The sequence below is a fragment of the Corapipo altera genome, unplaced genomic scaffold, assembly GCF_003945725.1.
Source record: "Corapipo altera isolate COAL_440 unplaced genomic scaffold, ASM394572v1 112, whole genome shotgun sequence".
Classification (NCBI taxonomy): domain Eukaryota; kingdom Metazoa; phylum Chordata; class Aves; order Passeriformes; family Pipridae; genus Corapipo; species Corapipo altera.
The window spans coordinates 9,402,165-9,414,350 of record NW_020884899.1 but is presented as its reverse complement, the minus strand read 5'-3'; the positions used below and the strand labels follow the sequence as shown (position 1 = coordinate 9,414,350).

At 49.1% G+C, this 12,186-nt stretch overlaps 1 protein-coding gene across 3 annotated transcripts in view; it reads left to right on the top strand.

Moving 5' to 3' along the window:
• The window catches only part of SSBP3 (single stranded DNA binding protein 3), a 55,265-nt gene that overhangs the window by 26,301 nt on the left and 16,778 nt on the right, over nucleotides 1-12,186 (top strand). For all 3 annotated transcript variants that reach the window (XM_027649076.1, XM_027649075.1, XM_027649074.1), the window contains exon 5: nucleotides 10,762-10,851. In XM_027649076.1, the coding sequence (XP_027504877.1) occupies nucleotides 10,762-10,851 (90 nt within the window). The remainder of the gene's footprint in view (nucleotides 1-10,761; nucleotides 10,852-12,186) is intronic.

Sequence of the window (12,186 nt, the reverse complement as noted above, 5' to 3'; positions counted from 1 at the left end):
TCCAGAGCCAGCTTCAAAAAGCATCCAGTTCATAAATGGGGGGTTTGTATTAACCACCATGTTTTGACAGGGAGGAGGTGCTCTTAGAAGAGAAATAATTAACGTTTTGTAAGCTTTAAGAGTAATGAGGCTTGGAGTTGCATCTACCCAAACCGCTCTGTGCAAAAAACAGTGACTATTATAAAACCCGTATTTTTACCAGAAATTCTCCCCTAGCCCAATGTGCAGCTTGTCAGTTGTGCAACCCCAGAGGGACTTTTCCACAGGGAAGTCCTGCAGCTCAGCTGTGCCTGGACTGCTGCTGCCAGCAATGGCAGAGCAATGCAGAGAGCTGACATTAGGTAAATAAAATATGGGGCCACTTTGGAGCGGTGTTTCCAAGCCCCGGGTAAGGGCAGACAAGAGAAAGCAGGGCGTGAGGCAAGGTGGTATGGTGAATTTGGTGAATTCCCTCTCATCCCATGGATGTGCACCTCTTCTCCTCTGGAACACGCTAAAATGGTTAAAACGCCCTGGACATTAAACTCTTCCCATTCACCCTCCCCCTCCCAAGAAATCCCAGCCTACCAGGGAAGATCTGCTCCCCCTCCAAGCTAACTTAGCCCCTGGCTTTTTTTGACTGTGGAGAAAGCCACCAGTTCTTGGGAACAACACTGAATTACAGGCTGGCTTACGTCAGATTTACTCCTCCTGTCCTTTGCTCTAGCTGCTCTATTAATTCGCAAATGCCTCGAGAAATTATCAGACCTGGAAAACAGTCTTTTTGGGGGGCAGCACCCACAAATAACTGCAATAAACTGTACTGTTAAAAAGAGTGGGGGAACGCCAGACATGGGGCTGGGCTTGCATGGGTTTAGGGTATTGTAATGTGAATTTTCATTAGAAACTCTGTGTGTGCAGTGGTCGTAGGATCTCTCCGGCGTCTGGAGCAGGGGGATTGCACCCTTTCCCCACCCATACACCACTTTTGAGGTCCAAAGCATTGCTCCCAGGGGCGTATAGGGTGGGAGGGGGCAGCCTGGGAGCAGATTTGGGATGTGAGGGCTCCATATGGCTGGAAGGGATTAGCCTGGAGGATTAGATGAGTGGAGAGGAGGGGAAAGTTGCTGCAATCCCCCCTCCCCAAAAATCCTCATCTCTGATCCTTGGCAGATGCACACGGATGATTTCTGGGGATGATTAGCACTGCTTTGTTTTTGTCTGTGCCCCTGGAGTCACAGCTTGGTCTTGGTGCTGCCGGGGTAAAGCAATGGCCACAGCCTGGGCTGGGATCCTGTGCTGGCAGGTCATGAGGAGAGCTGGGATTTTCCTCCTGCCACTGCCTCACACCCACATGTTGCACCTTCCCTTGAGCTTGATGCATTTCAAGCCTAAGCTGTTTGCTCAAGCTTTCAGCTTGCCTGGAAAGAGTATCAGTGGTGCTCAGTCCACGCTGCTTGGACAACCCCGCTCACCAGCGATGGGATACAGCACTCGAGAGACCGCATGTGTTGTGACCTCATCGGTGGCCATCCAGTGCTTGGGGAGAGTTGGCACTACTGATGCAAGGATGCAGGATGCTCTACAACTCCACAGCAGAACACTGCATGGATGCCAAGATGCAGGATGCTTTGTGGCTCCTTTCCTGGGTAGGATGTCAGTGGAAAGGGCTGCATGGAGGGCAGAATAGTTTGACCATTTTTGAAACATCACCCTGGAAATGGTAGGAGTCATGCTGAGGCATGACAGCTGTTCTACATCATCACTCAGTCACAAAACCCATCCTTCTTGGGATTGGGGTTTGCCAGCAGCTTGCCTCATGGTGCCATGGTGTTGCTGTCCCAACAATGGTTCATTGAGGACTGGGTTGGCTCTTGGAGCACAACTGCAGCCTCATGGAGGACGTTAAGTCCATGCTGGCTTCTTGGGATGAGTCAAGGGTGCAGAAACATGGTGGGTTAGTCATGGCAATGCTCCCAGGAGGATTGGTCCTTTAGGATGAGTCCTATAGGAAAGGTGCTGTTGGGGTGATGGGGAGAACAAAAGCCCATCACTGTTATTGCTGCCAAATACAACAGCCCTCAAATTCACAGTAAGTCCATTCATCCCAGTTAATTTAGGGCTCTGACAGGCTGCCCTGTGTCTGGCCACAGCAGTGCTGTCTGCTCCTGTGCAAAGTCCACCACCTTCCTCCCCATCCACCTCTCCAGGGTTTATAGGGCGTGCTGGACTTTGTACCCGCGCAGCAACTCACAGGCCTTAGTTAAAGTCACCTGCCATCTCCTCCTCGATTTAAAGCATTTCCAACCCTCCTACAGCATATTTTCATGGAAGATGCTGTGCAGAGAAGGTGCTACAAAGCATCATCAAATATCAACAGAGCCACTTTTGTTAGAAATGATGATTTCTTTTTTGTTAACCTGCAGCTTTGTTAGAGAAGGGGATTTTTTTATTCTTTTTTCTTTTTTAAAAAAACTCGTTGTGGAAAAAACTTCTCTCTTCACAGATCAGCAGGCAAATCCATCAGGGGCCGCTGCGAGCGGGGCTGGATGCTTGGCCGCCTCCGTAGGTACACAAAACCCGTTTGAACGCCTGCAAAAGGTTACGGCGGCGCTTAAAAAGCGCTTAAAAAGCACCGCCGTAACCTTTCGCAGGCGTTCAGATGGGCTTTGTGTTATTACACGAAGATGGTGGCCATCAGCATCTTGTCAGGGACGGGCAGATGGTGTTCACCTGCTCCGGACCAACTTCTTTTGCCCTTTGCCTTTGGTGTCGGGGAATAATACCAGGGCAGCTGCTCGCAGTAAAATAGGCTTAAGCAAATGGGATATTTTGGCATTCAAGTGCATGACAAGAATGGGAGTATTTGCATTAATTCTCTCCTCTCTTTCCCCGCGGCAGGAGAGGATGGAGAAAACCGTGATGTTTTCCCGTGGGGTAAATCTGGGGCCTGGTCTTCTCTGCCTGGGTTGGGGGTGGGAAGTGCTGGAAGCTGTGCTGGAGTGTCAGTGCTTCATCCCACAGCATCCCACTGCCCAAACAATGGAAATGGATGTTTTTCCAGGGATGTCTCAGTTTTTCCTGCTGCACTGCAAAGGCAGGTGCCAGGAAAGGGAGTCTCATCCCCTTCCCTGGATCCGGATGAGGGTTAGGTATCAGACATCACTGACTCCCCATGCAGACTGGCAGCTTATTTTGTATTACTTTTGATTGCAAAGAGCAACCAATGAGATCAACTGGCTGAAACACAAGGTGGCAAAAATTTAAAAATATATTTGTAATCTGTGCCCATCTTTAATAGGGAAATCTCTGCTGGACACTGTATACCTCTGGGGTGTTTAGCCAATGGGATTGGTAATATCCTCGTTAGTTGTCAGTTAATCCTTTGGACAAGTTAGAACTAGTTTTCTTCAAATGCACGTGGTGTGGTGTTTTTCTAAAGTCACAGGTTATTATTATTATTTTTCCTTTTTAACTTAGATTGCCAATTTAAATCTAGCTTTTCTTACAGCCCCTTCCAAAATTTGCTTGGCAGTTTCAATCTGGAAGAAGGCAGAGGAGTGGTGATTTGTGCAGGCGCTGGGAAGCAGAAGTCCGGCTGCCAACGCCAACAGCCTCCCTTTGCACCTCATCACCAAATTATTACTACTTTTTTGAGAGAGAGGCAGTATTTTTCCTTAATCTGATTTTTTCAAACACTGGTAACAGAGTCATGCAACCCCACATAGTTCCAGCTCAACAGCAGCAGTGTGGAGCAAGGGACATCACCGGGAGTAATTTAACCATCACAACTTTGCGGAAAACTCCAGCAAACTTCTCCCGGCAGCTTTGTGTGCTGGGGCCATTTCCATATGGGTTTTAAAAATAATAATGCTTTTTAAAAAATCTGAAATTAATCTGTAAGCTTTGTATAAAGTTTGTGTAGGTACATCAGGAGCAGGTGGAACCACCAAGTGTCCGGTGCAGGAGGAAATCCAGGTTGTCAGTGCAAGGAGCTGCACCGCAGCAGTGCCCGGGTGGCCCTCAGCAGAGCCGAGCATCCTGCACTGATAGATGAGCGGTAGATTAATAGTCCTAAGCAATTGCATTATCTAATGAAAATTTTATATAATTATTTTATATAACTTTTTTGGCAAGTAGACCCTGAAATGGATGGTATTGATTGCTGGAAAAGAGCCTGGCCTGTCTGTTGCTGGAATTATTAGAGGGGAATTGATAGTAATTAATACCTGTGTATTTACAGCATTTTCCAGGCTGCTAATTGCACAGGATCCATTTAAGCTGTTTGGTAGTGGGGAGGGTTCACACATTGCTTTTAAGGTGTAGGCTGGACGTTGGTCTTGTGCTGAGGAAGTTACTGGCAGTGGGAAAGCCAGGACCCTCGGTTTCACCTTTGCTCCAAGCTGGGGACAGGGAGGACTCCAGGCTGCCCACAGCAAAACATCTCTAAATACCAGGGATGGGTGCATCCATCCATCCAACACACTGGGGGAAGCATTGGAGTGCTCTCCTCTGCAAAGCCCTTCCTTCCTAAGTCGGGGGAAGCACTACCAGCAAGCCCAGCTTAACTTCCCACAAGTTTCCCTTTGTAAACCTTTCATACACACGTGCGTGCAAAACGGAACCTAATTGCATTTAGTCTGTTTTGCACCTCCCGTCCTTATCCCCCCGCTCTCCGCCCCCCCTTTAATTCGGTCGCTGTGAAATTTTTGCAGCCCTGCCAAGTTATTTCCTTGGGATATATTTAGAGAAAGCCAGCTCAGCAGAGCGCACTGGGTGTTTGTGGAAGGATGTTTGTAAATGTTAGCAGGAACGCTGGCGGGCTGGCGGAGCAGATGTCCGCGAGATGCTACCAAGAGCCTTATTTACAAACTTGTAAATGACTGAAGGGGTTTCCTTCCCGGGGATAAGGGGGACGCCGACTTAAGAGATTAAAATCCTATTGTTTCGTGGCCGGAGCTGCTGTCTCAGATTATCCTTTACAAGGGGGGGAGGAGAAAAAAAAAAACAGCGAAAAACTCCGTATTAGCTTGAAACACTATTCAACTGTTGTGCCTTTTTTATGGGTTTTTTTTTAAAGCTCAACGAGAATGCAGGGCTGGGGGTTGTTTCTTTCTGCATAAAGAAGGGGGAAAAGTGGCCGAGCGTGGCTGTTCCTGGCCAGGGTGTACGCTGGAGCTTTGTGTGCCGGGCAGCTCGCAGGTGATGTATTTAAAATAAGCACAAAAAGCTTGTACTGTCGTAGAAGTATAATTAAGCTGAACTTGTATGCACAGCATGTTGTCCCACAGGAGCGCAGTGATGGCGTTTGAATGGTGTGGCGATACTGCTACGAGCCCATTTAATCTGGGTTTTTTTATATCTTGCCAATACACAAAGCTTCATCCTAGTCTCCTTTTACCTTCTCTTACCCTAAAATAAACCAAAACTGGTTTGTTTTGTCTCCTGGAGCATCCAACCGAGTGGCTTCCACTGGAAGAAGCAGGATGGACTTCAGTGTACCCCATGTGGGGAGCACAGCGTACCCCGAAAACACCCTGAGCCCACCCGAGAGGCTCTGCGGGCACTGTGGTTTTGAAGTGGGTGCCCAGTAGGTGCCCGCTGCCGGCATGTGGGCTGGTGAGCACACTCACAGAATCTGCAGTGGGCTGTTGTTATATTTATTTGATGCATGTTGATGCAACGCAGATGCTGGCTCCGACCCGCGGAGGGGACTGATGTGGGAGAGGATCTGAGGGCTCGGTCCCGAGGAAGCGGTCAGCGTGTTGTCCTCCCCGGCGTTAATCGGGTTACTGTGAGGTGTGGGAGGGTTCTATTATTAAATTTAAAACCTGGCTATATAAGATGAAGACAGCTTTAATGAGATGAAAAGGCTTAACTGGAGTCCAATTAAATTCCGTATTACCTGTTTACGCAGCCTGCTTAAGTCCTGACCTGCACGCTGATTTCTTCTTTAGGCTCCAAAGCCTGTGCTCTAGGCAAAAAAATAAAATCAAAGGAGACAGATAGGTACCAGATCCACCAGCATGTCCTGAGCATCCCCATGTGCTCCTACCAGAGGCAGCTGCCCTCAAGTCTTGTGCGACTCCCGCAGTGGCTGCATGGTGAGATGCAGCCAAAATCCTCCAGTCCACTCTTTTGGAGAGGAGAGCTAGGGAAAACAGCTGGAGGCCAAAAAGCTCCAGCCATCCTTAGCTCGGTTTTAGGCCTGTGCTGTGAAGATATTTTTGCTCTCCCCATCTCACTGCCGGGATAATGGAGACTGGGGCTGGCTGAGCAGCCAATGCTAGTGGTGCTTCCCACAAAAGAAGGATCCTCACTGCTGCCTGCCAGCTCCTTGTACCACTGCTGGGAGGTTATTTTTATTAAAAATAAGTGTTTGGTGAAAGCCAGCTGTGGGATGCTGGGGTGAGCTGCACAGCTGCCCGTGTGAACTGGAGTTGGTCGCCTGGAGTGTGCCATGGGGACACCGGCTTGTGTTTAATGGCAGAGTAACTACTCTCAGAGAGAACCTGGTTTTCACAGATGATTAATAGAAACCATTGCTCGTGTTGGTGAAGTGTGGCAGGTTAGGGCGGGTGGCGAGCTGGGGCTCGACTGGTGTCCTTCCACCCCACAGGTCGTTGTCTCACCATGACACTGGGAGCCTCGCAGGAGGGGTGCAGTGCTTTAGCCCACCTTCATGGTGCTTTTCAAGGTCCAGCAATGGGGATGATGAGGAGGAGTCCCTTGCAGCATCCCAAGGGCTGCATATCTGGAAAGCTCCTCAGCTTCCCAAGCCCTCTCTGGTTGGGTGCTGCCTTTTATTACATGGGTACCCTGGGGCTGGGAGCAGCAACGTTCTGGTGGTGACAGCGATTTCAACCCACCTGCTCTGGTTTCTAAATTCAGCCCCCACAACCCTCTCGGGGCCTCGGCAGTGCCTCCCAGCTCCTCTTGGGCTGAGCGTGCCGCAGGGCGGGGGGCAGGAAACGGCTCACCACACCCTGCTCACAGCAAACCCTCACGCCCAGCAAAGACCTAAACCCTGCATTAAAGAAAGTAAATAAATAAAAGCACCGGCCCACAGCTCCTCCCAGGGCTGTGGGGCAGCAGAGGTGACTTATGTTCCTGGCTCAGCTGGCCTGGGAAAGCAAATTTGGGTGACACCAAAATGCTGGCAGGGATGCACCAAGGGCTAGGGAGCTGCTCTGTGCAGCCAGTGCCTCTTCTCTGCTGCTCTTCAACACAATTAATACAGCAGGATAACCTGGTTTCTCCTTAAGGATTAGGTTAAGAAAACAAGATGGTTTTAATAGCCCTTTGGCATCCTGCATATATTGTAGCTGAAGAACCTACCCAGCTTTGCAGCACAGCCAAACAGCACATCTTTTCCTTTTTTCCCCATTTTTTCCCCCATAACCTGATGCCAGCGGTCCTGCGTGAGCAGGCTCCTATCGATGAATTCAAGTGCCCAGCTCCTGGCTGTGCTGTTTTGTCCGATTTCCATTGCCTCCTGACCTCCATCCTTCTTTATTTGCAAAGCTATACTCGCAGGCAGCGGTAATAAATCAATTAATGACTCTGATGAATCGTTTAATGGCTGACAAAATAACACTACAGTCAACAGCTTGGATCTCTACAGCAGTACCAGAAGACGCTGGTTGACTCAGGGTAGGGAGACGAAACAGAGACTGTTAGCTCAATTAGTGCAATTAGTGTGCGATTTAAAGGCTTACACGGCATCTGCTGGCGTACCGAGCCGGTGTGTTAACTGAGAGCTTTGGTTTGGAAGCGAAATGTGGTGTTACAGATTGTCATCATTCCGCTGGCTTCCACCAAAAAAGAGGAAAAATACCGACGTATGTGGCAGAAGAAAAGAAAACCCCATATGTATGTTTGTGTATATAGCTATGCATGCGTGTCCTGGGAATGCATATATATTTATTTCTAACATGGAAAAGATTTCCCATCTAATAAAAGGCAAACGAGCCAGCAGTGCCAGAGCTGTCCTGGCTCATTTCTGGCAGTGGTTTCCATGTATTTTGGTGGAAGGAAATTTGGGGCATCTCATGCAAATGGGGACCCTTCATGTGGCTGGACGTGCTTTCAGTTCAGCACCAGCTTGGATGTTGCGGCACAGCAGTTCCATGCCTGTCTCCTGCTGGCTTCCACAGCATCTCCACCTGGTCTGTACCTGCTGTACAGGGACCTAGTGGGTTTTGGATATTCACCTGAGGAAAGAGGCTTGGAAGGCAAACTGCAACCAAAAGTCCCTAATAAGAGTTTCTGAGCCAAAATGGTGAAAATAAACCATGTGGGTTTTTTAGCTGTGTGGCTAAAAAAGTCCTGGAAATGGGTGCTGGAAAGCCCTTGGGTTTCTGTGCTCACCCTTACGGTTTGGGAAGTTCGTTCCTACTGTCTTTTTTCCCTTTTTTTCTTTCTGGCATACCCCAAAGGTTTTATAGCACTGCTCCAGCTGCAGCTGTGCTCCCATCGCTTCATGGGGCTAAAGGTGCCTCGGTGTTTACCTTAGCGGCAGTGATGGGGAGGGGAATAAAAAAAAGAAATATAATGTCACTTCGCAGCCTTGTAAATCATTCATCAAGGGCTGACCAATTTGGCTCCCATCCTACAATATGCTCAGGGCACTTGCGGGTTTTTAATTACCGAGTTCTGCCAAGCGCCACATGTGCAAGGAACTTTAAATCCCCGTTTACGCCGCAAAGGCATAGGTGAGGTTTCAGGGTGTTTAACGCGGAAAATACTCTGTGGTTTTGTGGAAAAATGGGCATTCGCTTCAAGATTTTCTTTGGCTGCTCTGCCCTCCTCCCTCTGCTCCCTGTTGCAGAGGGGAGGAGGAGGGCAGCATCCTTTCTCCCTGGATCCCTGAATCCATGTCCCTCCTCACTCCCCACCACTTTGGGATCCATTTTGCTTTGGGAGATTCCCCCAGCAAAGGATTATGGTGTGCTGGAAATCTCTTGAAACCATAAAATATCACCTTGGCAGCTTTATTGCAGCGCTCGCCGCCTTGGGAGAGAAGTGTTTTGCGTGATAGAGGGTTTAATAAAGGAAATTCCAAATGGGCTCGCTGCAGTTTGGGGCTCGGTCTTATATATTTTTGCATTAAGAACCGTCATCTGCTTTGCAGAGAAACTGCAATATGTTCATGGCCTTGGATTAAGATTTGGTTTTACTTTTATAGCTGACCCACTTGGGGGGATGGAGGGAGGGGGAGAAGTGGGTTCACTCCCTCTCCCATCTATTTTTGCTGCCGTCTGATGTATAAAAAGAGCCTGGAACGGGCAGGCTTATTTTTCCTGCCAGGACTTTTTTTTATTAACTGTAAAAACACTCAGATCTGGCCTTTGCTGCTGATGGGAGGAAGGCTGCTCAGGATGCCTTGTTCAGGGGCACGGGGAGGGTCTGGTATGGGCTGTGCCTTGGGGTGCAGAGCCCTGTAGTGATACAGGTTATTTCATGAAGGGAAGCTCTTACTGGGGAATCACCTTCCACTTACAGCTCTCAGATGCTGGGGTGGGAAAAGCAACTGCTTATCCAGCCTGGTCTTGGTCTTTATCCCTCATCCTGCTGAAAAGCATGATGGAGGGGGCACAAGGGATGCCCCAGGAAGGCACAAGGCAGTGGTTAGTCTGATGCTCTCCTGCCTCTGCAAGGCTTTCTGGTCTGCAATAGTGAGATTCCCAACCAACCCACCTTGGAAATCCTTAGTACTTAGTAATAATCCTTAGTTTTCCAGGCTGCCCATGTCCTGACAGCCCGGCTTCCCCCCTTTGCTTACATCTTGTGGTTGTCACTGCATCGGATGTGGTCAGAAGCTGGGACTGGCTCAGCTGCTGTCAGGACCTAGGGTTTGTTGGGTAAAACCAAACCTGAGCAGGCTGTGCCCCAGCTGTTCATGGGATTTCCTCAGTGGAAAATTTTTTCACCATGGTTTTAGGTGGGTACGTCCATCATAAAAATTCATGGAGGGAGGAGTTCAGTGATCCAAATGCAGTTAACATCACTGAGGCACCTTTGTAGCTGACCTGGGAAGAGGGGGGTGACTTGGAGTGCACAGGCACAGGTACTGCTCCTAACCCTGCAAGGATGTGTCACCAGCGGTGGCTTTTAGGGAAGGATCTTTTTCATATATTGTCCTTCAGAGTAGGAGCCTCCCATCACATTGGTGCTTTCCCAGAGCCATAAGGAGATAAATACAAAGAGGGATCCTGAGTAGGAGCAAGCAAGGTATCTGGGTAACCCATGTCTGCCCTTGTCCCTCCTTTTTGGGACTGGAGCCACTCTGGTGGCTCATCCTGGGGAGGCGCGAGGGGGAATGTGACCTCACAGGTCGAGTGCGATGAATTTGGAAATGCGTAATAAAACCTTGGCATGTTGGTGAGGTCAGGGAAACATCATTTTTGGAGGACAGGACTGAATCAGCAAGCAGGGGGGGAGGTAGAATAGCTTCTGCCTGAAATGACATGTTGGATGAGGCTCCTTGGTGAATTTACAAGGCTCAGTACTTGGGTAAATGAATAAACAAATCCCAGAATTATCCCCAGGTTTTGTGTGGCCATCTCCTCCATGGGTGCCTCAAAGGCTGGTGCCCCTCCAGCTCTGAGCGTCCTCAGCTGGTTCCTCCACAGGGGAAAGATGCTCAGGAAGCATGGAGCGATGCTCAGGGCTCCGGAGGGACCAGGTGGATTGACCCACGATGTGGCAGGAGAGGGAGGGTTTTTTAATGTGTTTTTGCCACAACTCTGACTGTGTTTGTCCTGGTTTTGTTCCCCACAGAGCGCAGCTGCCGCCCCGAGTCCTGTGCTTGGAAACATTCCCCCGAACGACGGGATGCCCGGGGGCCCCATCCCGCCCGGTTTCTTCCAGGTAGGCTGCCGCTCCTCCTGGCGCTCGGCTCCACACCGCGCACGTGTTCGCTTACGCTCTGGGTGTCAGCGCTGTCATGCCTGTGTTTTTTTTCCAAGGGGATGCTGGGGAAGCAGCATGCCTGCATAGCTGACCTGTCTAGGAAGAACTTGTGTTCCTGCTGTCCTTCCAGTTTGCTTTCTATCTTTTGTGGCCTTAAAGCAAATTTCTTTCTTGCTCGAAGAGGTTACTGTGTATTTACAACCAGTAAATACTTCAGAGCTTTTTTCCCAAAGCTGCTTGGTTTGTGTTTGGGTTGGGATTGTATTTGTTCTTCAGTCTTAACAGACGTGCGTAATTGAAAACATTCTGGATTTTGATTCCTGAAACTTTTTCCCCCTCCTCTGGTTAACCACTTGATTTTTTCCAAATGCAATCACTGAAAGCATTAACAAACCCTGGCTGTGGCTGCAAGCGGGATCAGGCTCCAGCCAAATCCCCGAATGCCGTGGAGGTACCTTGTAAGCAAATACCCAGCAAAGTCCCCAAAGTCCTCTCGATCCCTCCTTATCCCATGCCGAGCACTGATGGAGGAGGGGGTAATGTATGTTTGGAGCGATGCTAACTGAAAGGATATCAACAAACACACAGAAAAGGAGTTCTCAAAACTTGAACCTTGGAGATTTTCTCTGGGGTCTCTTTGCACGGTGTGAGCTGCACCAGTTTGCAGTGACACAAGCTTTTGGTGCTTTACAATCTTCCTTCTTGAGGACGAAACACTTGTTCGTGTAAAAAATGGGATAAGAGTTGAAAGGAATATTTGTTTTGGCAAGCTGGGGGTTTTATAGTGTGGGCTTGTGATTTGTATATGGGAGAACTTCTCGGGCAGTAGACAGGCAGGCTCGATAAGGAGCTTGTGATTTATTGTGGCGATATCTGAGCCCAATATCGGCAATTGCACTCATGTGGAAAGGGGGAAGGAGGGCCCTGTCTTTTTTTTTTTTTTTGAGAGAGAGAGAGAGAGAGAGAGAGATCCTATTTCCTGAACATGCTTCTGACAAAGTAAGAATATCCGATATTGATCGGGAACCCTAAAACAGGCGAATCTTGTAGCAGCGCTCGGCGGCGCAGGGTGAAGCCAACAGCGGAGATGGTATCTCGCAGGTCATAGCTGCTGCCAGCAATCCGAGTGCCAAACTGCTGCTTCCAACAAATGTGTCTCCAAACGTCCTGATCTCGCCCCACAGTGAAGCTGACTGTCCTTTGGGGCTTCTGCTTCACACTGATATGTGAGGGCTGCAAAACTGGCATGAAGTTAGGGCAAGGCATCAACAGTATGGGTTGGATTTCCCAGAG